The 25062-nt window shown below is 35.4% G+C and overlaps 1 protein-coding gene across 2 annotated transcripts in view; it reads right to left on the reverse strand.

Annotated features, from left to right (window-relative positions):
* Positions 1 to 8681: 8681 nt before the first annotated feature.
* The window catches only part of GPM6A (glycoprotein M6A), a 238695-nt gene continuing 222314 nt past the window's right edge, over positions 8682 to 25062 (reverse strand). For both annotated transcript variants that reach the window (XM_081046245.1, XM_081046244.1), the window contains exons 4-7: positions 20751 to 20904; positions 15557 to 15633; positions 14943 to 15008; positions 8682 to 10779 (exon numbers count right to left, since the gene is read on the reverse strand). In XM_081046245.1, the coding sequence (XP_080902371.1) occupies positions 10627 to 10779; positions 14943 to 15008; positions 15557 to 15633; positions 20751 to 20904 (450 nt within the window). In that variant the 3' untranslated portion in view covers positions 8682 to 10626. The remainder of the gene's footprint in view (positions 10780 to 14942; positions 15009 to 15556; positions 15634 to 20750; positions 20905 to 25062) is intronic.

Genomic DNA, 25062 nt, shown 5'->3' on the forward strand with positions numbered 1-25062 from the left:
TAGTAGAGCACTGGCTGATTAGCTCCACAAGTAGCACACCCAAAGAGCAGTCTCAACAGGCATGAGAGCCCACTGTGATTGGGGTAAGACTCCTTCCTGCATATCAACCTGTAAGCTGTGGACATGGCCAAACCCCACAGCCAATCATCCTGTCAATCCCATCCACTGACATGCCAATAGTATCAAGGCTTAAATATAACAGGAGGGCACACACGACGCCGAGTGCAGGAGACCAGGGAGACTGTGGCATTGGGCACTGTAGGATACCTCATATATAAGGCCACTCTACTAAGAACAGGAGACATAGCAGCTCTACATAATACATAGAAACAAACAGATAGGCCCTCAAAATGAGGAAAGAAAGAAATATGTCCCAAATAAAAGAACATGACAAAACTCCAGAAAAAGAACTACACAAAATGGAGGCAAGCACAGAGTTCAAAACAATGGTTATAAGGATGTTCAAAGAACTTAGTGAGAACTTCAACAAAGAGATAGTAAACATAAAAAAGGACATAGAAACCATAAAAAAGAGCCAATCAGAAGTGAAGAATACAATAACTGAAATAAAGAATGCACTAGAAGGAATCACCAGCAGACTAGATGGAGCAGAGGATCCAATCAACAACTTGGAAGACAAGGTAACAGAAAACACCCAATCAGAACAGAAAAATGAAAATAATAATAATAATAAAAAAGAGGACAGTTTAAGAGACCTCTGGGACAACAGCAAGTGTAACAACATTCACATCATAGGAGTACCAGAAGGAGAAGAGAGAAAGCAAGGGATTGAGAGCTTATCTGAAGATATAATGACTAAAAACTTCCCTAACTTGGTGAGGGAAATAGACTTACAAGCACAGGAAGCTCAGAGAGTCCCAAACAAGATGAACCCACAGAGGCCAAAACCAAGATACATCATAATTAAAAGACAAAAGTTAAAGACAATGAATCTTAAAAGCAGCAAGAGAAAAGCTTACTTACCTACAAGGGAGCTCCCATAAGACTTATCAACTGATTTCTCAACAGAAACTTTGCAGGCCAGAAGGGATTGGCAGAAAATATTCAAAGTGATGAAAAGGTAGGACCTACAACTAATATTACTTTACCTGGCAAAGCTATCATTTAGAATGGAAGGACAGATAAAGAGCTTACCAGAGAAGCAAAGTTAGAGTTCATCATCACCAAAACAGTATTACAAGAAATGTTAGAGGGACTTCTTTAAGATGGAAAAGAGAAGATGAAAATTATAAATAATAAAAAGGCAATAACTACATACATCTCAATCAACAATTAATTTAAATGTAAATGGATTAAAGGCTCCAATCAAAAGACATAAGGTAGCTAAATGGATTAAAAAAAAACAAGACCCTCACATATGCTACCTACAAGAGAGTCACTTCAGATAGAAAGACACACGCAGACTGAAAGTAAAGGGACAGAAAACAATGTTTCATGAAAATGGAAATGAACTAACAAAATAAGCTGGAGGAGCAATACTTATACAGGACAAAATAAACTTTAAAACAAAGGCTGTAACAAGAGACAAAGAAGGACCAATTAATCCCACTTCTGGGTATTTCTCCAAAGAAACCCAAAATGCTACTTCAAGGAGACATGTGCATCCATATGTTTATTGCAGTATTATTTACAATAGCCAAGATATGGAGGCAGCCTGGGTGTCCCCGAATGGATAAATGGACAAAGAAAAGGTGGTATATACACAAACATATATAATGGAATATTACTCAGCCATAAAAATGAATGAAATCTTGCCATCTGCAACAACATGGTTGGACCTAGAGGGTATTGTACTGACTGTAGTATGCCATACAAAGAAAGACAAATATCATACGATTTCACTTATAAGTGGAATCTAAAGAACAAAATAAAAAAACAAACAAAACAGAAACAAACTCATAAATACAGAGAACATTTTGATGGTTGTCAGATGGGAAGGAGTTGGGAGTGGGTGAAAAAGGAGAAGGGATTAAGAAGTACAAATTGATAGTTACGAAATAGTCACGGAGATGTAAAGCACAGGAATTATAGTGAATAATATGATAATAACTATGTATAGAGCCAGGTGAGTACTGAACTAGTCAGGGGGATCATTTCTTAAATTACATAAATGTCTAACGACTTTGCTGCACACCTGAAATTAATATAAAATAATATTGAATGTCAACTGTAACTAAAAAATTAAAAAGGGGAGAAAAGTTGAAGGGGAATAAGAAGTCCAAACTTCCAGGTATAAAACAAATAAGTCACGGGGATGTAATGTACAGCATAGAGAATATAGTCAATAATATTGTGATAGCATAGCATGGTGTCTGATGGTTGCTGAACTTAAAATAGTGATCACTTCCTTAAGTATATAAACGTGGAATAACTATGGTGTATATCTGAACACCTGAATCTAATATAATATTGTGTATTATCTATTTTAATAAAAACCTTTAAAAATAGTGTAGATTTTAACAAATTGAATAGAATCTTCCTTTCTGGATGACTATCTCATATACTCATGGAGGCAATTCTGATTGGTTGTGATGAAATTTTAAGAAGTTATTCAGTGCCTAACATGCAATATTTACTAATATTATTCTATTTTCATCCCAGAAAACTGACACATCTTCATTTTCCTTGATTTTCTGCTCCTCTCATTTACAGATGCCAGTAGTGTTGCAAAAACTGAAGAAGTTCCATTTCATCAAACTGTGGCCTGAACTTTGGGATTGTTTGTTTCCAGAGGATTACCACCTCTCATTTTATAAATAGCATTCAGCAAAACAGTGTTCTGGAAAACTTATATAAGTGTGTAGGAAGAAAACTGTGGAGTTCTTAACGTTTAGTGATAGCTAAGCTGGTATCACATAAATTATTTGTGCAATTCCTAGGACCATAAGAGGAAAAATGAATGAAAATAAGTCAGTGAGAAAAAAAAAAGGAAATATATATATCTTATTACAAATATATTACAAATATCACATCCCTCCCCCAAATTTTAGTGTTTCAATTTAGAAGAGAAAAAGACCCTGTTCTCTCTAAAATGTGCATAGCAAAAGTAGTGAGCTCATGTCCATAAAAGTATTATAAAACAGAAAAGTGAGAATAACATTTTTTATTATTGGTCTTTAATAAATTGTCATTGTATTTTAAAGATAAAAATACCTTTTAATGCTGTGGTCATGTAACCCCTTTCATTAATAACTATTTTAACAACCACTATTGTCTGTTATGTGCCAGGAATTAAGGGAAAAATCCAAATCCTCATGGGCAAACATTTTAGTGAAAAAAAAAGACAATAATAAATAAATCTATAAATGTATAGTAGGTCAAATGGTGTAACATGTTATTTGAAAATGAAGCCGATAAAGGAAGGTACAAGACTAAGAGCCATTTTATACATAGGGTTGTGAAGGAAAGCTTAACTGAGGAGACAGTCTGAGCAAAGGAGAAAAGGGGAGGGGGAGAGCTTACATATGTCTTGAGGAAAAACAATCCAGGAAGAGCAAAGGACAACCATAGAGGCCCAGAAAGAGGTGAGTTCTAAATGTGTATGAGTAACAAAGACAGTGCTCGGGGCAAAATTAGAAGGGTGAGAGGAGATGAGTAAAAAAGAAGAATGGGTGGTAGAGTAATATGGATAAAAGTGGGTCTTATAAGCCATCATACAGATTTGGCTTTTACTTCTCAATGAGGTAGGGAACTTGAGAGGGTTAGATGCAAGGTTCTGATATGATTGGCCTTACTTTTTAAGAGGATTGTTTGGACTGCTGAGTTGAATAGATCAGAGATGGTTGGAAAGGGAGAGATCAGAGTGGAAGCAGAAATACTAGTCAGTAAGGTCTTCTAATAATGAGGATGGAAAACAATGGTGTCTTGATTAATGGAAGCCATTAAGGTCTTACTCTGAACACATTTTGAAGGTATAACTAATAGTGGGTGTGAGAGAGAAAGTCAAAAACGACTCTAGAATTTGGGTCTGAGGTAACTGAAGTATGGACTTGTTTTTTCTGGCTGTAGAAAGTGCAGCTTACTGGGACAAGAGCAAGTCTTCAGTTTCATACATGTTAAATTTGAGATAGCCTAAAGAATACATTAATGTCCTTAGGATAAATAAGTCTGGATTTTAGAGGAAGGTTCTGGACTGAAGAGATAAATTTGAAGTCATCACTTTATAGAAGGTATTTTCAGCCATGAGATTAGAAGATGTTTACCAAGAAAGAGGAGGACAAGGAATTACAATGTTCAAACATCATGTTGCTGAGGAAGAATGAGCAAAGGAGATTTAGAAAGACAGGGTCAGAGAGTTGGTAGGAAAACCATGAGTATGAGGTTTCCTGAAATTCAGGTGAAAAATGCATGTCAAGGACGAGGGAAGACCAGCTGTGTCAAATGCTGCTCAGAAATGAAGTAAGAAGAGGCTAGTGGCTTGCAAGGCCCTAAGCAATTTGTTCTCTCATCCCTGATCTCATCCCTGATTTAATTATTTTCTCTTTTTTCATCTGCACTGGTTCAGTTGCTGCTTCTGGTAAGAATCTTTTCCCTAGTATTGTTTTTCTGCAATGATTTTTTGTAGATAGCCACAACACTTATTCTCTCAACTCTTTCTGGAGCTGATACTGGTTAATAAAATCACATAGGTTTCAAGCGTACAATTTTATAATATGCCATCTGTATATTGCATTGTGTGTTCACCACCCAAAGTAAAATCTCCTTTCATTACCATATATTTGACCTCTGTTACCCTTTTCTACCACCCTCCATGTCCCTTACCCTCTGGTAATCACTAAACTGTTGTCTGTGCCTATGAGTTTTTGTTTGTTTGCTGCTTTCAGTTTTGTATCCCACATATGTGTGAATCATATCGTTCTTAACTTTTTCTGTCTGGCTTATTTTACTTGGCATGATAATCTCAAGATCCATCCATATTGTCGCAAATGGCGGTATTTAATCTTTCTTATGATCTGGTCTTAGAAGATATTACCTTCTCAGTCACATTAAGTAATCTTTCCAACAATTCTGAAGATAGATACTCCACCATAGCCCATCCCTCAACATTCCTTGAGTATCTTACATGATTTGTTATTCTCCATTGCATTTCTCATCTCAAAATACACCGCATATCCTATTTATTTTATTAGTATCTCTCTTTCTGCATCAGAATATAAGCCATAAAAGGGTGAAGAATTTTTTTATGTTTCATTCACTGTCATATCCCAGTGCCTAGAAGGACAATTGGCTATAGTGGAGTCTCAATAAATATTCAGTGGAAAATGAAGGAATGCTCAAGAACTAAGCATTGATTTAGCGATCTGGAGGGCATCCATCACCACCACAAGACTAATTTCCATGGAGTGCTGAGTACAAAGGATTAATTGCAAATGGTTTTAGATAACATGATGAGTAACTAGAGGTGATTATACATCTCTTTCAAGGAGATATGTTGTAAAGGAGAACAGAGAAACAGGCTAGACGTATATAGATGAGGAATCAAGACAAGGTATTTGATTCTTGTTTGCTTGTGTTAAGATTGGACTAAGCCAATGAGAGTGAACAATTGATGATTCAGGAGAGATTGGAGAGAGGGAAATCTTGCTGGACCTACCTGAGAGGTAATGGAATCTAGAATATAACAAGTGTTTTTGGTCTAAGAAACATGAGCAATTCATCCATATTAAAAAGAGAGAAATCAGAGATTAATACAGATAGATTAATAGACAAGTGAGAAATTACAGAAATGTTCTTCTGATTGTTTCTCATTTCTCCCAGAATTAAGAAACAATTTTTAATTCCTTGAATGGAAAGTGTTGGAATTTTGATAAATAAAAGCTATGATATAGTTACCATCAGAGGATGTAGAATATGAATGCTCTAGGGCAGGAGTCAGCAAACTACTGCCCTCAGGCTAAATTTTGGCCACCATTTGTTTTTGCAAACAAAATTCCATTGGAACATACGAGTAGCTATGCCCCTTCATGTTTCAATTGTTGCTCTTGCACTACAATGGCAGAGTTAAGAAGTTTCCATAGAGTCCTCATGGCCCATAAAACCTAAAATATTCACTAGGTGATCTTTTACAGAAAACGTTGACAACCCCTCCCAAGTTCTAGAAAAATGGAGTAGATTTATTGACAGCTCTGGTGAGGTTGGTCAGTCTGGGCATATGTTTTTCTCTAGCCATGTTTAGTTATGTTGGTTCAGATGTTGGCAGATAGGTAAATTAATCCAGGTTTGGCATTTTACCATGTGAGTTTAAGGAAAATAGAGGTCAAAGGTGCTAAAAATTTGCCAAGTGTATGATTGCATGATTGACCATGCAATATAAGCTTGTAACTGGGAGGCCTGAGGACATAAGGGGAGTGAAGGGCTGTAAAAACTGGGAGAACAATTGTTATGTGGTCCCAATGGTGTAAGTAAGCTGGAAAGGTAGCAAATGGAAGTTGGAAATGGAATGCATAAAGTCTAGATTATACACATGGTTTGCAGTTCCTGGGAATTATGAGGTTGAGAGATTGAGTGGCTGGAGTGGGGCAGGAGAGAAAACAAGTAGTGACCTCTGTCATTGACTTGTCTTGGTGTTTACATTAATATCTGAAGTCTCCACTTGGGTTAGCAGAAACCTCTTTTCATTGTTACTTTAAGCAGTAAGTTTATACTTATATAAATCAATAGGAACTCTAAGTTTGTGGAAATTAAGAAATTAAGGGAAAAAATCTTTAAAAATGTATGAACTTGCATAAATACCATAACTATATGTTTAAAAGGTGGTTTTTATATTATTTGCATTTGTTACATTTTTATTTCTAATCTACTAAGTGTACCACTTCCTGGATATGATCTAAGTTGCTTGAAAAGTATAATTATTTTAAAACCATGAATGTGTCATTCAGGAAAATTGTGTTGTCTTGTTCGCCTTTATTCACATGGCAAGAACGCTTAGTTCTCATTTAGGAGGTTGCATTTTCTCTTGAAGACCTGATCCTGTCTATCCTACTCAGAAATAAGTCCTAAGTAAGATGATGCACGAGGTATTGTATTGCGAGCACTGTATTAGGTTGGTGCAAAGTAATTGTGGTTTTGCAATTCTTTTTAACTTTTTAAACCTCAATTACTTTTGCACTGACCTAATATATGTAGAGAAAAACAAATATAGTTCATAAACCCAAAGGCCGGAGAACTTTGTGTTGTATTGCTGGGTCATTTAGGGTGGAGGTGAATTGGAAGATAATAAAAGAAACAGTACTTCCAGCTTGTGTTAAATTTATCTGCTGGACCATTCAAGCATTCCTTTAAATGAGGTCCACAGTCCTTAAAATCCATTTCTTCTTTCTGGGAATCCTATCCCTTTATCTACTGAAGGGTAAATTGATGTCACACCTTTTTCAGTATAATTGATTGGATTATGCTACATGTATGCCCCTAAGATTTCAAGTGCAGATTAACAGATTTCATATAGAGATTAATTTAAAAATCCCAAAAAACTAGAAATTTGCGAATTCTAAATGTTCATTTATTAGAAAGCACAAAAGAACATCATGTATATTTTTATCGGATCATATTATAGAATTGTACACTTGAAACCTATGCAATTTTATTAACCAATATCACCACCAATAAATTTCATAAAACATTTAAAAAAAAAAAAAATATATAGATATATATATATATATATATCTCCAGAAAGAGTTGAGCGAGTGTCTTGTAGCTATCTATGAAAAAACCATTCCAGGAAAACAGAATAGTAGGGAAAGATCCTTACCAGAAGCAGCAATAGCACCGGTGTAGATGAACAAAGGAAAAATGATTAAATGAGGGATGAGATCAGGGATGAGAGAACGAATTGTTTAGGGCCTTGCAAGCCACTGGCCTCTTCTTACTTCATTTCTGAGCAGCATTTGATACAGCTGGTCTTCCCTACTCCTTGACATGCATTCACCTGAATTTCAGGAAACCTCATACAGTACTCATGGTTTTCCTACCAATTCTCTGACCCTGTCTTTCTAAAACTTTTTAAAATATAAGACATTTTGTCCAGATCTACTTATAAATATTGTAGATATTTGTAACTTAAATCCATGAAATTTCCAAGTTGCCACTCATAATAATACATAAATAATTGAAGAATAATATAAATCCTTAGGCCTTATGAAAAGTAAAATTTTTATTGGTAACTATTTTGTTGTTTTTAAATTGACATCACTTCTAGTTTGGCCCAAAGAAATTACCTCCAAAACAAACAAAAAGTGCTTTTTTTTTTTTTCATTTAATTGTTCTCACCTTGATATTTTGAAGCGAATCGAGAAATCATTTTTCCTTCTGAATTGCATTAGTCTTTTCTGTTTCTCTTTTACTTTATGAAGCACTAAAGGAAACACAAAACAATAAAAATTGGGTGAGGAAATAGCAAACTTGGGAATCGTGATCATTTACTAAATGAAATTACCTCTAAAGCCTTTAATCCTTCACTGTTTCCCCACCTCCCTAGCTCTCATTCCCATAAGGTATGTTCATGCACAAAGTTTTCATTGAGTTTTGAAGTGTTAGGGCAGCTCAATTACAGTAATAAGCATCTGAAGGAGACAGTGCTTATTGCATTTGAAAAGGATGCACACACGTAGGAAAGAGGAATAAACAAAACAAGAAAAAAACAAAACACACTGCAGAAACTAATAATAAGTACACAAAGTACACAAGTGTATTTATTACAGTTTGCAAGCACTTTGTTCTACATTTCAAAAACGCCACCATCAAGCTGTTGGCACATTTATGTACAAAACAGATTAATTGTAATGCCTGCTACAAAGCACTCTTTGTGAAAATACAAACTCTAATACCAGAAAAAAAAAAAGGCAAAAGCGTCAACATCATTACATAAGTTTAAAAGACAGTTTTAAAAATCATCACAAACTATTAAGACACAGAACTGAAACACTATTATATAGAATTTAAAGAAGCCCATTAATACTTTCGCTGAATATCTGTAATACTGCATATATCAGAAAAATGTTGAACCAGTAAGATAATCAAAAAAAAAAAAAGCAGAACCCCAAATTAATTAAATAATACTACGGATGCATTATCATGCCACAGAGAACCCTAGTAATATCCCTACATACTACAAGAACTTGTAAAATTATGGATGATGCATGACTAGTCGTTGTACAAAGATTGTTTCACTCAATAAATTTTATTAGAAATGCACTTACACTGAGAAAAGATTTCACAATGGTCAAATCAGTGCACAATACAACCTAGTTTTTATACACTGACAAAAATGTCTTGTCAGGCGACATCATTTTAAAAGACACTTTACAGCATTCTTGTAGCATTAGAAATAATCAAAAAAGAGTCCAGGTTAAAACAAACACCAAATTTGGTCCAATAATACTGGTTGCTCTTTTGTATTCCTTTGACATAGGTACTTCTTATAAATGAATATGAATGAACATTTGGTTAAAATGACTTACTAGAAATAAAAACACAAATATACCACTACACTTCAAAAGGGTACATTGTATAGTGGCTTCTGACCACACTTTAAAAAAACACTACAGGTAAACCAACATAGATTGGAAGGCTGCAAGCAAAGCTATTATATTAATGGAAGCCTTTTCAAATATATCATACACATTCGAGGAATAGTTTACAGAGGTGCAATCCATTAAAACTTTTTAAAGTAGGTAAAACAACTTCTGAGGGGTTAGTGTGCTTATTTTTTTCATATACTGCCTTCATAAAGGTACTTAATGTTCCATATTAGCATATTAAAAGTTCCAATCCAGCCACTGCTTAAATCACAGAGAGATCATTCTCCAGTAGTTCACAGTCGTTATTTCCCTTAAAATTGTCTCTGTACTAAACTTTAAAAGGTAAGCCTGGCGTCACAATCAGAGAAAGGCAACGAGCCATGCATTAGCATCACTGTTTCTACATGCTCATAACATAAACATGAGGCATCAGAGGGAAATACCTCTTCAGTACATCGAGAAAAAGTACAATGTTAACAAAGATAAGAAGCACTTTTTTTTTTAACCTACTCTTACAAATTTAGAAATTGCACCTTAGATGGATGAAAACATTAACCAGGGCCTATACGTGGCCACTGATCTTCAGACAAGATTTCCATATTTTAAGAAGAGTCATCGTGATATCTCTGTCTATTGTTCATAATGTACAATGGTCCCTTTGAAGGTTACCTGTAGTTAAACTAGTTACTGAAATCAAAACTAAAAAGTATAAAAAGCTATTTTTCTTTCCAAAACATAAGAAATAATGCAAAAGGTGTTATGTCTAACACATGGGCAGTGGTTAAAAATCAAATAATCTCTGCATTTGACAATGTTAGTATCGTTGATCTTACAGAATTATTAAATGAGTTTGAGAAATTTAAAAAAGAAAAAGACTGGATAGGAGCTTGTAGAAGAGATATGATTACATCAATTTAACGAATTAGGAAATTAAGTGCTAAACAACAAAGACTTGTATTCAGGTGATTCATAAGTCACCCTCCATATCATTGATGAGAAGCACTTTTATTTTATCTCTCAAAAGGTTGGATGGTTGGATGGCCCTTAGTTAAACACCAATGCATCTGAATGGTAGAAGAATGGGAGTGTTTTATGTGTATGCATTGAGCCGCTCTTTGGAGCGGGTGGAGTGGATGTCATGAAGCTCTTGCTCCTCCTTTGACTTGATGTCCTCATACTTCTGCATCCGGCAGGCATCTTTCACATACGCCCAGTTGGCAGAGAGAACCATAAGGTAGTGAACCTAATCAAAGACAGAAATAATTTATATGGGAAGTCTGTTCAATGTCTTCATTATATCTTGCTATCAGGAAAGAAATATTCAAATTACATACTTATATGCTCATTAATAAAATGAAATCAAAATTTCTGTGTTAATAGGAATGGTGTAAATAAAATATAGTCTTTGTTCACTCCTCCAACGATAGGACACCATCTGCTTGGCTCCCATCTTTCGGTATCTCTTTTTCTTCTTCTTTTTGAACTCTGAATATCCAAGACTGATTCTAAATCTTCATGTGATGTTTCCTGTTCATTCTGCTCTCATTTACCCAAACCATAAAATTCTACATTTCATGTCCATGTATCTATGTTTTCTTATCCATAATCGGAAACTATCTCAGATACAGTTTGGGTCTAGTCAACTTGAATTAATGGAAGGATATATTGTCCACTGTGAAATAAGAAGAGGGATCATGGAAATCCCAAAATAAACCTGTGGATCTAATTATCCAGTTAATTTTCCATGCAGTGAATTTTGCAGTTTCCTTTAGATTCTAATTACAAAGGAGCAAGTATTGTGTCACATGAATTTTGTATATTTGTAGACATTCACAATAGCTAGAATAGTGCCCTGTACCAAAAGGAAGCTCTTGATTTGCCTGGAGTAATGCAGTTACTCAAATAATGAAGATTCTGACTTGACTTGAAGTGACTTAGCAGTGAGATCACTTTTTTTCCTTTCACTCCCTCTTGGTTGATAGGAGAGAGAAAGCAGTTTTCCAAATGATAGATTTCTATGGATGGATAGGAAAGGGAAACTAAGTTGTCAATTGTTTACTTTCTCTGAGTTTCAAAGGGTGGGCAATATTTTTCTCCATAATTTAGTATAATAGAACACTAAAATTTTGATTAGTCAAGAGTATGTGGAAAGATAGGAGGTAGGTTGGTTCTAGAAAAGTACAGATGGACATAAAGAATGCAAAGTCAATCCTAAATGGTGACAACTGTAGTATATTAAGGTAGTCAACAGATAGAAAAAATTAACAAAACAATTTTGACACAACAATGTAGGGAAAAGATGCATATGGATAAGAATAAGCGATTTTCAGAATGTTGCATTTCCTCTGAAATTTTGCATTTTGTTTAATGGAAATCTAAGTTACATGTGATCAGGAGCTATCAGTTATATTCTTGTACTCCATGGCATTTTCATAGTGAAAGCTTAATCATTGTATATATGTGGCTTGAATGAAACTTGTGCACACAACCAAATGTGGTATTTTTTTTTGTTGTTGCTGTGAAAATAAAAAGTGCCATGGAGAATAGGTATTTAAAATATTTTCCACATGAATAACCATATATTTAGATGTTCAAACCCTTTCCTTTTAAAGGGTAAGGAAACATGAACTTTATGTTATTATTAAATATGTATGCTTCCTATTTCAACTTCAATGTCACTCTAATTCAGACACTGGTGCTTCCCAGTAGGTCTTCAGATGTTTCATCTGGCCTTAGGGAAACAAGCTATCAGGCTTGTTACCATCCCCCAGAAGTAAATAGCAATCACTGGGGCCTGGTGCAATGCCAAACTGACGAATTTCGTCAGCATACAGAACTTTCTAACATCTCTAAAACATAATTCAGTGAAACACATGTTAATTTCAGTACAAATTCTTATAATCCTTGCCTTAAATTATAGATGAAGTTTTAAACATTTCGGTGAGTAGAATTCATCTCAAGTTTCTCATCTGTCATATGGAAATAACTATGGTAGCTACATGGTGAGTGTTAAATGAGATTGGGATGAGGTTAATGACCGTTACTGTCTTATGAGTATTGAATGTATTCATGTACATAAAGCCTTTGGCAGTACTTTCCACAGAGTGTGTTTTAAAGAAATAGTAGCTAATAGCAGTAATATTGGTAGTAGCATTAGTACCAGGAACACTAGCACTAGTTATATTATCCCTGTAGCCTAAGACCTAAACTACGACCAGAGCTAATAAATTAACGTTATGTATTTCTTAAGGAATTTATGATTTTCATATATTTATATATCCAAAAGTATGCTTAGTACTTAAAAAAATAATCTTCTAGACTCTTGCTGTCTGAAATAAAATTTATTTTTATTTTATTTATTTATTTTTTTAATTTATTTATTGGGGTGACAACTGTTAATGAAATTACATAATTTCAGGTGTACAATTCTGTATTACATCATCTATAAATCCCATTGTGTGTTCACCACCCAGAGTCAGTTCTCCTTCCATCACCATATATTTGATCCCCCTTACCCTCATCTCCCTCCCCCCAACCCCTTACCCTCTGGTAACCACTAAACTATTGTCTGTGTCTATGAGTTTTTCTTTCTCATTTGTTTGTCTTGTTCTTTTGTTGTTTTTGGTTTATATACCACATATCAGTGAAATCATAGGGTTCCCTGCTTTAAAGCTATGCAAAGCAAAGATTCCTTAAGCAATACATAGCATCCTACTTTCTATTATCTTAAAATCTTTTGATAATAGAATCATTTCAGAGTAGGCATTTTTAAGGACATTTAAATAACATTATTCATTTAGACAGGTACTTTTCACTAATGTATGCCTGAAGGTATGCAGCTTTACACAAAATTTTACACACACACGTATGCTACAAATGCAAACAAAAGCTTTATTGTATACCTCTTTTCAAGAAGTACTTTGACAGAACTCTTATACATGGATGTATATGCTTGAACACACACATGCCCTAAAAATTATCCATCGCACAGGAGTGTGTGTGTGTGACACAAATGAGCGGACATTTCCTCTTTTCTGACAGCCAGGCCAGGGGCTGATAGGACTATGTGTATTTGGAACATCACTGCCCAGAACATGTGCATACTCCCTGGGGCATAGTTTAGCTTTGAATTTAGGTCAAGAATATAAGGTCTTTGCTCACTGTTTTACTGTGATCCCTCCAATTAATCAGCCAACATGATCTTATTAAGTACCTCACATTCTGAAATGAAATGCCTGTTAGAGGTTTCTACACTAAATCTAAAATGTTGAACAACGAATATGGCATGAAATTAACAAAATATCTGAAACTCAGTTTCAGTTTCAGTTTCCACTGACACAGCTGGTTTTGTTAGATAGTTTAAAATAATCATTTTTAATAAACACAGACTCAGATCTAAATACAAAAATGTGTATAAAGTCACTAAAAATAACTGGGCGGAAACGGCTCATTAGCATATTAGCATTGTCTCATCATTCCCATTCTTAGTCTTTGCAAAAAGACAAAACTTTTATTTTTTAAAAGGTATTCCTTATACCAATACATTAGACAATGTACTGGTACCATAAGGAAAGGAATTAAATAAATCCAAATCAATTCATCATTTTTGCATATTGAATTGGCTACAACATTGGTGAGATTGGTAGGAATATTCTAGAGTTCTATGCTACTTATATTCTATGATACAAAAATAAGGACTGAAGACCTTGGCTGCAAAAGCTATTACTGATAATCAGAGTATTTGTTCATTGTTAACATTCGGCATTCCACTGAGCAAACCGGAATTTGTGGTGAGTTACAAAGGAGGAGACAGGATCTGACACATAGTAGATCCTCCAAACTTGCTAAAAACTTGATTTTAAGGACTTGTTCTTAATATTTCTGAAGAAAATTAGATATTAGATATAAAAGACATGACATGATACTACCTAGATTTATTTTAAGAAAATTAATCCTTTTTTCGTGACCCCATATGGCTTTTTTATGTTCCTATTTAAGGAGGAAAAAAGGATAATGTAAGTTAAAGAACTGATTATATTACTTAGAATACCACACTAATACATACACATATGCTATAGAGATAATTGTTATGTTAATAGTAATCTAATATCTAAATGCTAATGAATTTACTTATTTTGTTAACGTTACCCTATTATTGACTGTTGTAATCCTTAAACTGATTACCAAATATTATCTCTGTTGTAATGATAATATTTCTTTAGGGTAAGTCTTCTAGTTTTTAATTTATTTATTTGCCCATTGTTCAGCCTCTCCTTTTATAAATTGATATTAAAGTAAATATGATTTACATGGACTTCAGACATTAGAGATAAAGGATCATCTTTACAAGCAAATAACTGTGAAAATCAAATTGCGAAACCAAGCCTCAGGGCTTCGAGGTCTTACCATCGCAATAACTGCTGCCCCAGCTCCAGCAAGTGCCACAATAAACAAGTGGAAGGTCATGTTCAACTGCAAAGGAAACCACAAAAAACCAAAACGTGTGTCAAGCAAGGTTACAAACAGAAGAGAGATCAAGCTTGCTGCTTCTTATGAATAAGAGCTTTGTAGATCTTTAACGGAAGTGAGCCTGTGATAAATCACTTACTCCAAAAACATTATTATACTATCTCTTCTCCTGCAAATCATTTAAATCTTTGCAACAACATCATTTTAATATGATTTCAATATAAGGATGAGATTGTGATTAATAATGATGGTTTTCAGCAATATTATAACAATATAAGGTTATGTTATCTCTTTTTAAATATAACTATAATTTTTCAACTTTCATCACAATGATAATTTTTAGAAAAAATAAAATATGTATAATATTTTTATTGAAATATGCAGAGCATCTTTTTCACATTTATTTTCTAGTTCCCTTGCATAACATCACTGCAAGTAAAATTACCTCTGAAATAAAAAGGGGAAAATTCAATATAGATGTAATTATGCATTCTTCAAATAACAAAATGAAGCTAAAATTCTGCAAAATTAAAGGCTGTAAAAATACTCACCTCAGTAGATTCACACATCCTCAGGAAATTCTCAGAGACGGTGCAAATTTTCTTTTCCTCTCCAATTGTCACAATCCCTACAACATATAGAAAATTACAGTTTAGCATTATAAATGCTTCTTAGAGTCCCATGAGAAAAAAAGAAACTTGCTGATAAAATCTAAGTGAGTTACAATTTATGTTATATTAAAATGGAAAAATTCTTCCTCAGCTTTTATTGCTAGATAATAATTATCAATAGAACTATGAGTGGAAGATCAAAACTGTCTAACCCACAAGCAATGTAAAGCATTTTCAATCTGAATTCCTTTGAACCTCGCCACCAGAATCTTCAGATTCAGCTGGGGCGAGTTCATTGGTTTGCTCCATTAATGCAATGGTGTAGGCATCACAATTATTTTCATAGCTATGTCCCAGAATGTTCTGAAGTCTGGATCTATTCTGCTGGCACAAAACTTCGGTTAATCTATAAAATCCTTTTGCCCAAAAGGGAAAGTGTACTCCACAAATATTGAAAACAGTGCTATCAGTAAGGCAAAATAAAAAGTTGTAATTTCACCCTTATTTACCCTTGGTCCTATTGATTTATGGATCAACTGCATCAGAATCACCATGGAAATTATAAAAAATATGCATTTCTGGACGCCAGTAGAGAACTGTTAAATCCAAATCTATGACTGTGTGCCAGGATTATTGCATTTTTAACAAGCACAAATCTCATTTTAGAAAAGTGATCAAGTTTCTCCTAAAATGAGTCTTTAATTTTGTTTTGAAAACTATTGAGTGATAAACACATATATCCATGAAAAACAAAAAACAAAAACACACACATACAAGTTCTGGGCAAACTAAGAGCTAAGCTTTTAGTGCTTGTTTCTCTTTATTTAGTTTTAATATGTGTATATATTCACACATTCTTAACCTGGAGGTACACCATCAGCTCTCCCTCTATACAAAGCCACTGTCATGCTTTGCCAATAGTTTATGCAATTATTTCATTAAAAAAGAAAATAACCTACTTGCAGCACATCAAATGCAGAGATCCTTCTCTGTGACTTTTCCTTTCTGATAAGGTGGCTCTAAGAAGGGGGTGGAGTGGAGGAAGAACCCCCATGAGATTAGTCTAATAAACTATCATTACTGAGGAATCTTCCCGGTGAAGGCTATCTTTCTCCATCCTGGTCTGTGACAGACTTCATTCATGTGGAATACCAACCTGGACATGCATTTCCTTACCTATTTCTTCACTCACATTTATAGCAAAACTCCTAGAAAGTACTACCTGTCTTCATTGTCTGCAATTCCTTTTTTATTTCTACTTCAACCCTTTCCAGTCAGATTTCTCCCCAACCCTCCATGGACATTTTTCTTATAAAGATCACCAATGACCTCCACATTGTTAAAACCAAAGGTGAATTCTCAGTTCTCCTCTTACTTGCCAGTCAGCACTATTGGAAGCAGTTGAGGACTCCTTCTTCTTTCATGCTGTCTTCATTTGGTTTGCAAAATCTGCAGTCTTCTGTTTTTGTTTCATTGGCGTCTTCTCAATATCTCTGTCTGGTTCCTCTTCTTTTCTAGGACCTATTTCACTGGAGCTCCCAGGGTTTAGTCCTCAGCTGTCTTTCTCTCTTGCTGATCTCACTGAGTCTCAGAGCTTTAAATTTTAAATGCTATCAACAACTCTTAAATCCATAGAGCCAGGCCCATATCTCTCCTGAAATCAAGATTCACCTATCCAGTTTCTTACTTGATGACTCTCTTTAGATTTCTAATAAGCATCTAAAAAACAACTGCACTTCTGACGTCCCTTGCCTGCCTCGCTCCCAAGCAAGTGGGCTTTCCCATCTCATTTGATAGCAAATCAATCTTCCCACTTGCTCGGTCAAAAAATAAATTCCTCCTTTTCTCTCAACCCCCACAGACAATATATCAGGACACTCTGCTGCCCCTATTTTCAAAATACATCCAAGACAGACCACTTCTTTCCACCTCTCCTGCTAGTCTCTTAGTCCGAGCCACTGCTATTTCACATGGGGTTACTACAAGTGCTCAATGGCCTTCCTGCTTCTTCTCGTGCTCCTGTCTGTTTGCCACACAGCAGCCAGAGTGATCTTTCTGTAACGTAAGTGACTTCTTGCTTCCCTTCTTCCCAAACCTGCAAATATTCTCTACTTTCTTCAGAATAAAAACCCCTAATGGATAATGTCTTGTCATTCACTCATAAGTGTGCGTTCCAGGACCTCTCAGATGTCGTCTGAATCTGCTCTCCCTACTTTCTTACTCTGCTTCAGCCACATTGGCCTCTCAGCGGCCTGTTGAAGATACCAGGCGTGGTATCATCCTAGCAACTTTGCACAGGATCTTCCCTCTGCTAAGAATATTCCCAAGTCCCTCATTTCCTTTAAATGACAACTATTTGTTGAAACCTCCTCCGTCACCCTTTTAAATATTGAAACCCTGACTTCCCACCCCGTACCCAGTTTTAAATCTGGATCTAGGTGATATTATGGGAACCAGTTTTAACATTTCATGAAACGAGTTTACTAGGATAAATATCTAATACACTCAATGTCATTAAATCATTGCCCATAGAATTGCAGGACAACAGAAATAATTATAAAAGCATTAAAAATTAAAATTGCTTTTAAATTAAAAGTAAAATGATTTCATGACTCATTTTGAAATATAGCCAACCCTAATATAATAAACCAGCTTTCAATTCCTCAACTGTATGAAGTAAGGCCTCTGCTTCCCACTAGATCTGTTTGAAATGTGTATGCTTATCACATGTGTGGAATAAAGACCGAGATGCGCAGCAGAGACGAAGCAGGCATAATGGCCATTACATGGTGAAGAGCTCCCGTTGTGTAAAGACCTTGGTCTCCTAAGAGAAAAGATACCATCTAGATGCTAATAGACAACTTTGCAAAAATAAGGGAAACTGCTTCATAGGTATGTTCTTCCGTACTCAATTACTTATTTGATGACATTAATACATGTCTGTACTGATCGTACTCCAAATTTGGGGGAGTGGTTCTTTTCAATTCTGATGACCCTTGATAATAATTTGGTGTACATTCAGGATTCTCATTAAGGACGTGTTATTTGGAGGGCATACAAATGCTATCCAGGCAGTTCATTCTGTGTTAAGGGCAAACAGAAAGCCTTCTTAGCTGATGCAAAACATTGCATGACATCTGAAAAGTGCCTTTTCTTTCATGCCAGGAGAAAACTTAAATTGGACTAAGTGTTGATAACTATTTTGGAAACAGTGCTAAGTTTCAAGGGCAGTTTTGATCAAAGCCCTGTTTTACGCTTACTCTAAGTGTGTCCCAGGCAATACATGGGACATACTGTACTAAAAAAAATAGTGCTTGTTTATCTGAAATTCACACTGAACTGGGTATCCTGGATTTTACCTGGAAACCCTCTCTGACTAGTTACATCTTTCGAATTTTAATTTTTTGGATCAGCAGAATAAAAGGAAGACAGTGAAGGGGAGGGACTGAGGCAGAGTCTTGGTTTTCCAAGCAGCTGTTCGCCTGTGATCTCTGGCAGCAGTTGCTGAGGTTTCCTTTTCCTGTGTTTACATGGGACATGATTCCAAGATTAAAACCTCCCCTGTGGAAGAGCTGTCCACATTGCCTTCATTACCTTCTTGCCAAGAACTTTGTCCACAGAGCAGATCGTCCTGCTTTTCATTTGGATCAGACAAAGGGACCTGAGGACTTCGTCTGACAGGATGGTAGGTGGGCCATAGTTTCAAAACACTCAGCTGGTTGGCTATAGAAGAGTTATATTGTTCCCTACAATCTATCTGTAGTATACCCATGGAACCACAAGGCCTGCAGATACCAACTAGTGAAATGTTTCCCACTTGCCTGAAACATGAGGAAACCTCATTAGATAAAACCAGTTACAGCATTTCCAGAAGTCAATACGTTAGATTTTAACAGCTATTCTGTGGGGGGAAAAAATCCATTTGAACATGTGGATTTGCATATCTTTTATAAAATCTGTAGCTCCTATGTGTTTACAAATGATGGAACAGAATTCCAAATAGGTTAGGTGATATTGGACTCTCTGTTTCCATATTTGTAGTTCAGTACTTGTTTCAACAGGAGAGGACTTTCAATTTAAGAACACAGACACTGCAGCTAGCCTGCCTTTAAATCTTACCCTTGCACTTACTGGATATATAACCTTGGGTAAGACGTTTACCCTCCTGGGCCTCAGTTCTGTCATTTATAAAGAACTTAATAATAGTGTCTATCATACGGAACTGTTGTGAGAATTAAAGAAGTCAACATCCATAAACCATTTAGAATAAGTTCTTTACATTTCAAGCCCATATGTACATAAGAAACGATTATTGTTCCATGAGGTGTTAGCCCTAAATAAAAATAACCAAAGAGGACTGCTGATTTATTTATATAACATTCTTTGATTCTGCTATTTATTACACACTAAGATGTTTGTCCTATTTCAGAAGACAACATATTGCATAAGCGGGCTTCGTTTTAGACTTCACAGTCCATTTATTTTATCATGGGAGAATGAAAGTAGGATGCAGACAACACATTGAGTCTGGAAAAGTGTAAGGGAATCAGGACAAGGAAATCCCAGTTACCGTTTCTCCGCAAAAATAAGACCTAGCCAGACAATCAGCTCTAATGTGTCTTTTGGAGCAACAATTAATATAAGACCCAGTATTATATTATTATGTTGTTATGTTATGTTTGTTATGTTATGTTATGTTATGTTAATTATATTATATTACATTACATTACATTACATTATATTATATTATATTATGTACCTGGTCCTATATAATAGTAAAATAAGACAGGGTCTTATATTAATTTTTGCTCCAAAAGATGCTTTAGAGCTGATTGTCCAGCTAGGTCTTAGTTTCAGAGAAACACGGTAGAATTTGCCGAAACGAGGGAATACAACCTGAGAGCCTGCTCAGATATTCATGTTTGTTTGTTCATGTTGTAGATCAAGTTCCAATCAGTCTTAAATTCCTATTTATTCAAATTTAAAAAGAATGTCTTAAAAGGGAATATGCTGATGCACTTATCTCTTTGGCAGCAGAAGTAACGGTCTTTCCAAAGTGATTTATAACATTTTTGAGGCAGCTCTTCAGGGAAAACAATATGAGGTGCTGTTTTACAGTTACAGATCCACCTACCAAACTGACGAAGGTCCAAGCAGAGATTCGCCCCCTCTACTAAGGTAGTGTTTCGGCAGATGGTCCACAGATTGAAGTACATGTACACTGGCAGGGAGGTGAAAGCCGTCACTCCCAGCCAGGCCAGCATGAACAGATAGGTCAGCATAATAAACTGCAACAGAGAAAATGTCAGGAGAGAACACATGTAATCAATCTACAGGCAAAGAAGAATTTTGTGTTTACTCTACAAAGCTCAGTATTGAAGGATTTTAGTGCTAAAGTACACAGATCATTATTACAACACTGGTAGGAACTGCACTGTGGGACAGAGACGGTAAATATAATGCGTTATGTATAAACCTGCTGGAAAGTCACATCATAGTAGACGTTCTGATGTTCAAGCAATGATTAGTCTGTCTATATCTTAATGCCTGCTTCATTCATTTACGTATCTTAAAAATCTCACTGCACATTTTTTAAATGTTAGAAAACATTAACTGCTATATTTAGAGTGGATTGTGCAAAATGAGTTAAAATGTGTCAATAAGTTCATATTACAACTAAATTTGCACTATTTCCTATCATAAATATTTAAACTGCTTAATCATACTTGTATTTAATGTTATAAATGTGGTGAATCCATATTATCTATATGCATAACATAGCCTATAAATATATGCCCCTAATGGCTCAGCCAACACTTGTATTCAGACATAACGGAAAAAGAACAAGTCACAATGCGTTGAGGTTTAAATGCAGGCTTGAATCCACACACTGATACAAATTGATTATATTTCTTAATGCAAGTTATGCGTCACTGGATTTATTAGCATTTTTCTCATGATCATAAGAGGAAGTCGTCATACGAAGTGTCCATGTAGGTAAACACCAACCAGAAATAGATAGTGATAGCAGATAGCGTCACAGGAGTTGCCACATTATTCTGTCAGATGGTATCAATTAATCAGACTCAGATAGTAGAGATTAAAATCTAGATTATCCCTGAAAAGTAGCCAAATAAGAAAATCACTACTATAATAATTGTTCTGCCATAACATCTACTCCTGGCTTTTCTTGTCTGAATCCCATATTAGTAAGTAAGAGTATTTCCTTCTCTGCCATCATTCATGGGCCTGACCTTGATTAACAAGTTATCTGCCAGCAAGACACAAAACAAGTGAAAGAAGATAAAGGCCAGGAGAGAAGTTTTCGAACTACATTCTTGTCCATATTTCACTAATTGATACACAATTGTTGCTAACCCGGTATTTGTGGACTGAAGGAATGAGTAAATGTATGAATTGGTTTACTGCTCTATAGCCTGGCGATACAGAGGTGGGGGACTCAGCTTCCTGCCGGCAAGGCACATCCAGCTGTGGAGACTTCATACTCACGAGACTACTGTGTTTCCCCCAAAATAAGACCTTGCTAGATCATCAACTCTAATGTGTCTTTTGGAGCAAAATTAATATAAGACCCAGTCTTATTCTAGTAAGTAAATGTAAGTCTTTATAATATAAGTCTTTATAATATAATACCGGGCCTTAATTTTTGCTCCAAAAGATGCATTAGAGCTGATGGTCCGGCTAGGTCTTATTTTGGGGGAAACACGGTATGTGAAACATCTTCTCAGGTACCTCACATACCAAGATGTAAAGATGTCTGCCAAATCATAGTTTAAGGACATTCATACATCTCTCAATTTATCGTTTTTGTTATGATTTGTGTTTTGTACATGTCCCAAAAGGAATATAATTTTCCTTCCTTTTCTCTATCCCTACCCAGCTACCCTTAACTATGTACATCTTCAAAACAAAATTGGAAGTTGGAAAACGATGTGTTCTGAATTTGCATCCTGAGAGCCACTCTGTGTATATTGTGTATCATGAGTTCATGTACCTTAGAGTATGAATTGTTTTAAAAGTTGCATCTTCTGAAAGATTTCCTGATTGTATTATATTTATGTAATGAGACTCAGAACACATGATGACCAGCACATGTGAATTACTTATAAATGTGAAATTGTATTTTTAATCCTTTAAACATTCTCCATACTCTATTAATTAATACAGCAATAGGATTACATTTGAAACTGTCTGAAAGGTAACCCTTGCACACCAAAAGCTAAGTTTTTACAGATATTTGGTTCACTTCTGTGTTTCAGTGGCATGCTTCTAGAAGACTTTTGAAGAGCAGCAGTAGTATACCCTGGCTTAACTTGAATACCTCAGGTAGTCACATTTTCAAAATGATAGTATCACATAAAATAAATACACTGAATAAAATTTAATCTCTTATTCAATTATATTAAGTCCTGTGGAGATGAGTCATAGCTAGACTACGATTTCAGTGAAATCTCGAACAGGTGAAACTTATTTCGTAACTCTCAGAATACTAAAAATAATACTTTCGAAAAATGTTAAACTTGGTGTCAATGTCATGGTAGAGCTTAAGCATCTATATTAAGGTCATACTGTGATTAACATAGACAGATTGGGGGGTTAAGTATAGTAGTGAATTCATATAACAAATACGAGAAGAGTCAGGATAAAACTAATGAGTACTGAGATGAATTTCGTCTCCTATAAATGGCTGAGTATCATCGTACTTCAGAAACTCAGAACGTAATTAATACATGCTTTCTAACAACCTTGTTTAACCTCCTCTCAAAGCTGACTTTCTGTTATTCTCTACTATAAGACACTAGTGTTTGGAGGTTTTGATGAGCTGACATCTGTTCTAACAATGAATGTCCTTAAACTATGATTTGGCAGACATCTTTACATCTTTTACATCCCAGATGAAACAAAGCCTGGTCTAAAAATATTAGCAAATAAAACTTGTTGTATATTAAATCATTCAAGCCAATGAAGGAACTGGAGTAAATATCCTTCAATGGCTATTTATTCTTTTAATGGAAATACTAAAGTTTATCTCAGTTTTAGAATTATTTTGTCTTACTCAATGAATTCTTGACGAGGCTGCAATATGTGTAAAGGTATATGGTAGGATTTCAGCTGCAGAGAACGATAAACACTTCCTTCTTATCTTCCTCATCAAAAGAATAAAAATATTCCATGTGGAAATCTAGACAACATCTGGTCCTGAAACACACTTGACTGTCTATGTTAAACATTTTGTTTGACTACACCAAAGAGAAAGGGAAATATTTCTTGGGTGGTCTTTATTCTTTCTCCTTTCTGGATGTGGAATGAAGGAAATCAACAGATGATGCTTTTTGGGCAATGTGGCTGCCTTCTCAGGACTCTTTTCTCAGGGCCTTGCCCACTCTCTCTCAAAGCCTTCCTATGCACCCAGTCTAGGTGGGAAGGGTCCTCTAAGCCTCAAAGCATGCTACAAGTATCAGTACCCACTCACTTCTAACATCATTCATCTGTATGATATCACGCAAGTCATTTTCCATTCTTTGCCATTTGATTCTAATCTGTAAGAGGGTAGAGAATGGTTGATTTATCAAGTGCTGACATGCCACTCACTTACTGTATCCTTGACCTAAATGTCACATTTTTTTCATCAAGAAAGTGGCCTTATGGCATATTGATTAAAGTCACAGGCTTTTGAGCTGGATTGAGTCTAGGCTGCTCTTTTTGCTGCTGTATCTGCTTTTGTGAAATGAGAATACCTGCTAAATTGATCTCATGATTGAGGTGAGACTGGAGCGAGATAATACATGAAAAACATTTAGCACAAAACCTGGCACATAAGAAGCACAAAGTATTGGCTATTTTTATTTTATTTAGCATTAGTGTAATGACTACTACTACCACAAAAATATAGGTTTTGCCTGAATGATAGGACTCTACAGAGTAAGGGAATTAGATTGCATTTCACGTTAGGAGAAAATAAAAAGAATGAGAAGTTCTTGAGTCTGGGAAAGTTATTCAGAGGGGGCTCCCACTCAAGGAGAATGGCTCTAGAAAGTTTGGAAACCACCCCAAAACTGAAGAAATCTTGTGAATGGAGCTCCTTGGAGGAAAAAGCCCTCTTTATTAACATTTTCATTATTTGCAATTGTAGATCTCAAGACTAATTTATAGTCTCAAGAACAATAACAGGATACGGCAGCTTGAAACACATTTCTTTGGAGAGTTAAAAGCAGCTCGAAAGACCATGGGAGAGTATTCAGCATGCTTTTGGCTATGTCCCCTCTATCTTGTTTTTCTTTCTGTCCCAGGGGATTTTTCAAAAGTTTCTTTTGAAGGAGCTGTAAAATGGGACTTATAATTCAATAGGTTTTGATTCAAAGTAGATTGGGACACTTTGAAGTGTGTTGCTGCTGCTACTTACAAGGCAACGAAAGATATGCCTT

This window comes from Rhinolophus hipposideros, assembly GCF_964194185.1.
Source record: "Rhinolophus hipposideros genome assembly, chromosome: 4".
Lineage (NCBI taxonomy): Eukaryota > Metazoa > Chordata > Mammalia > Chiroptera > Rhinolophidae > Rhinolophus > Rhinolophus hipposideros.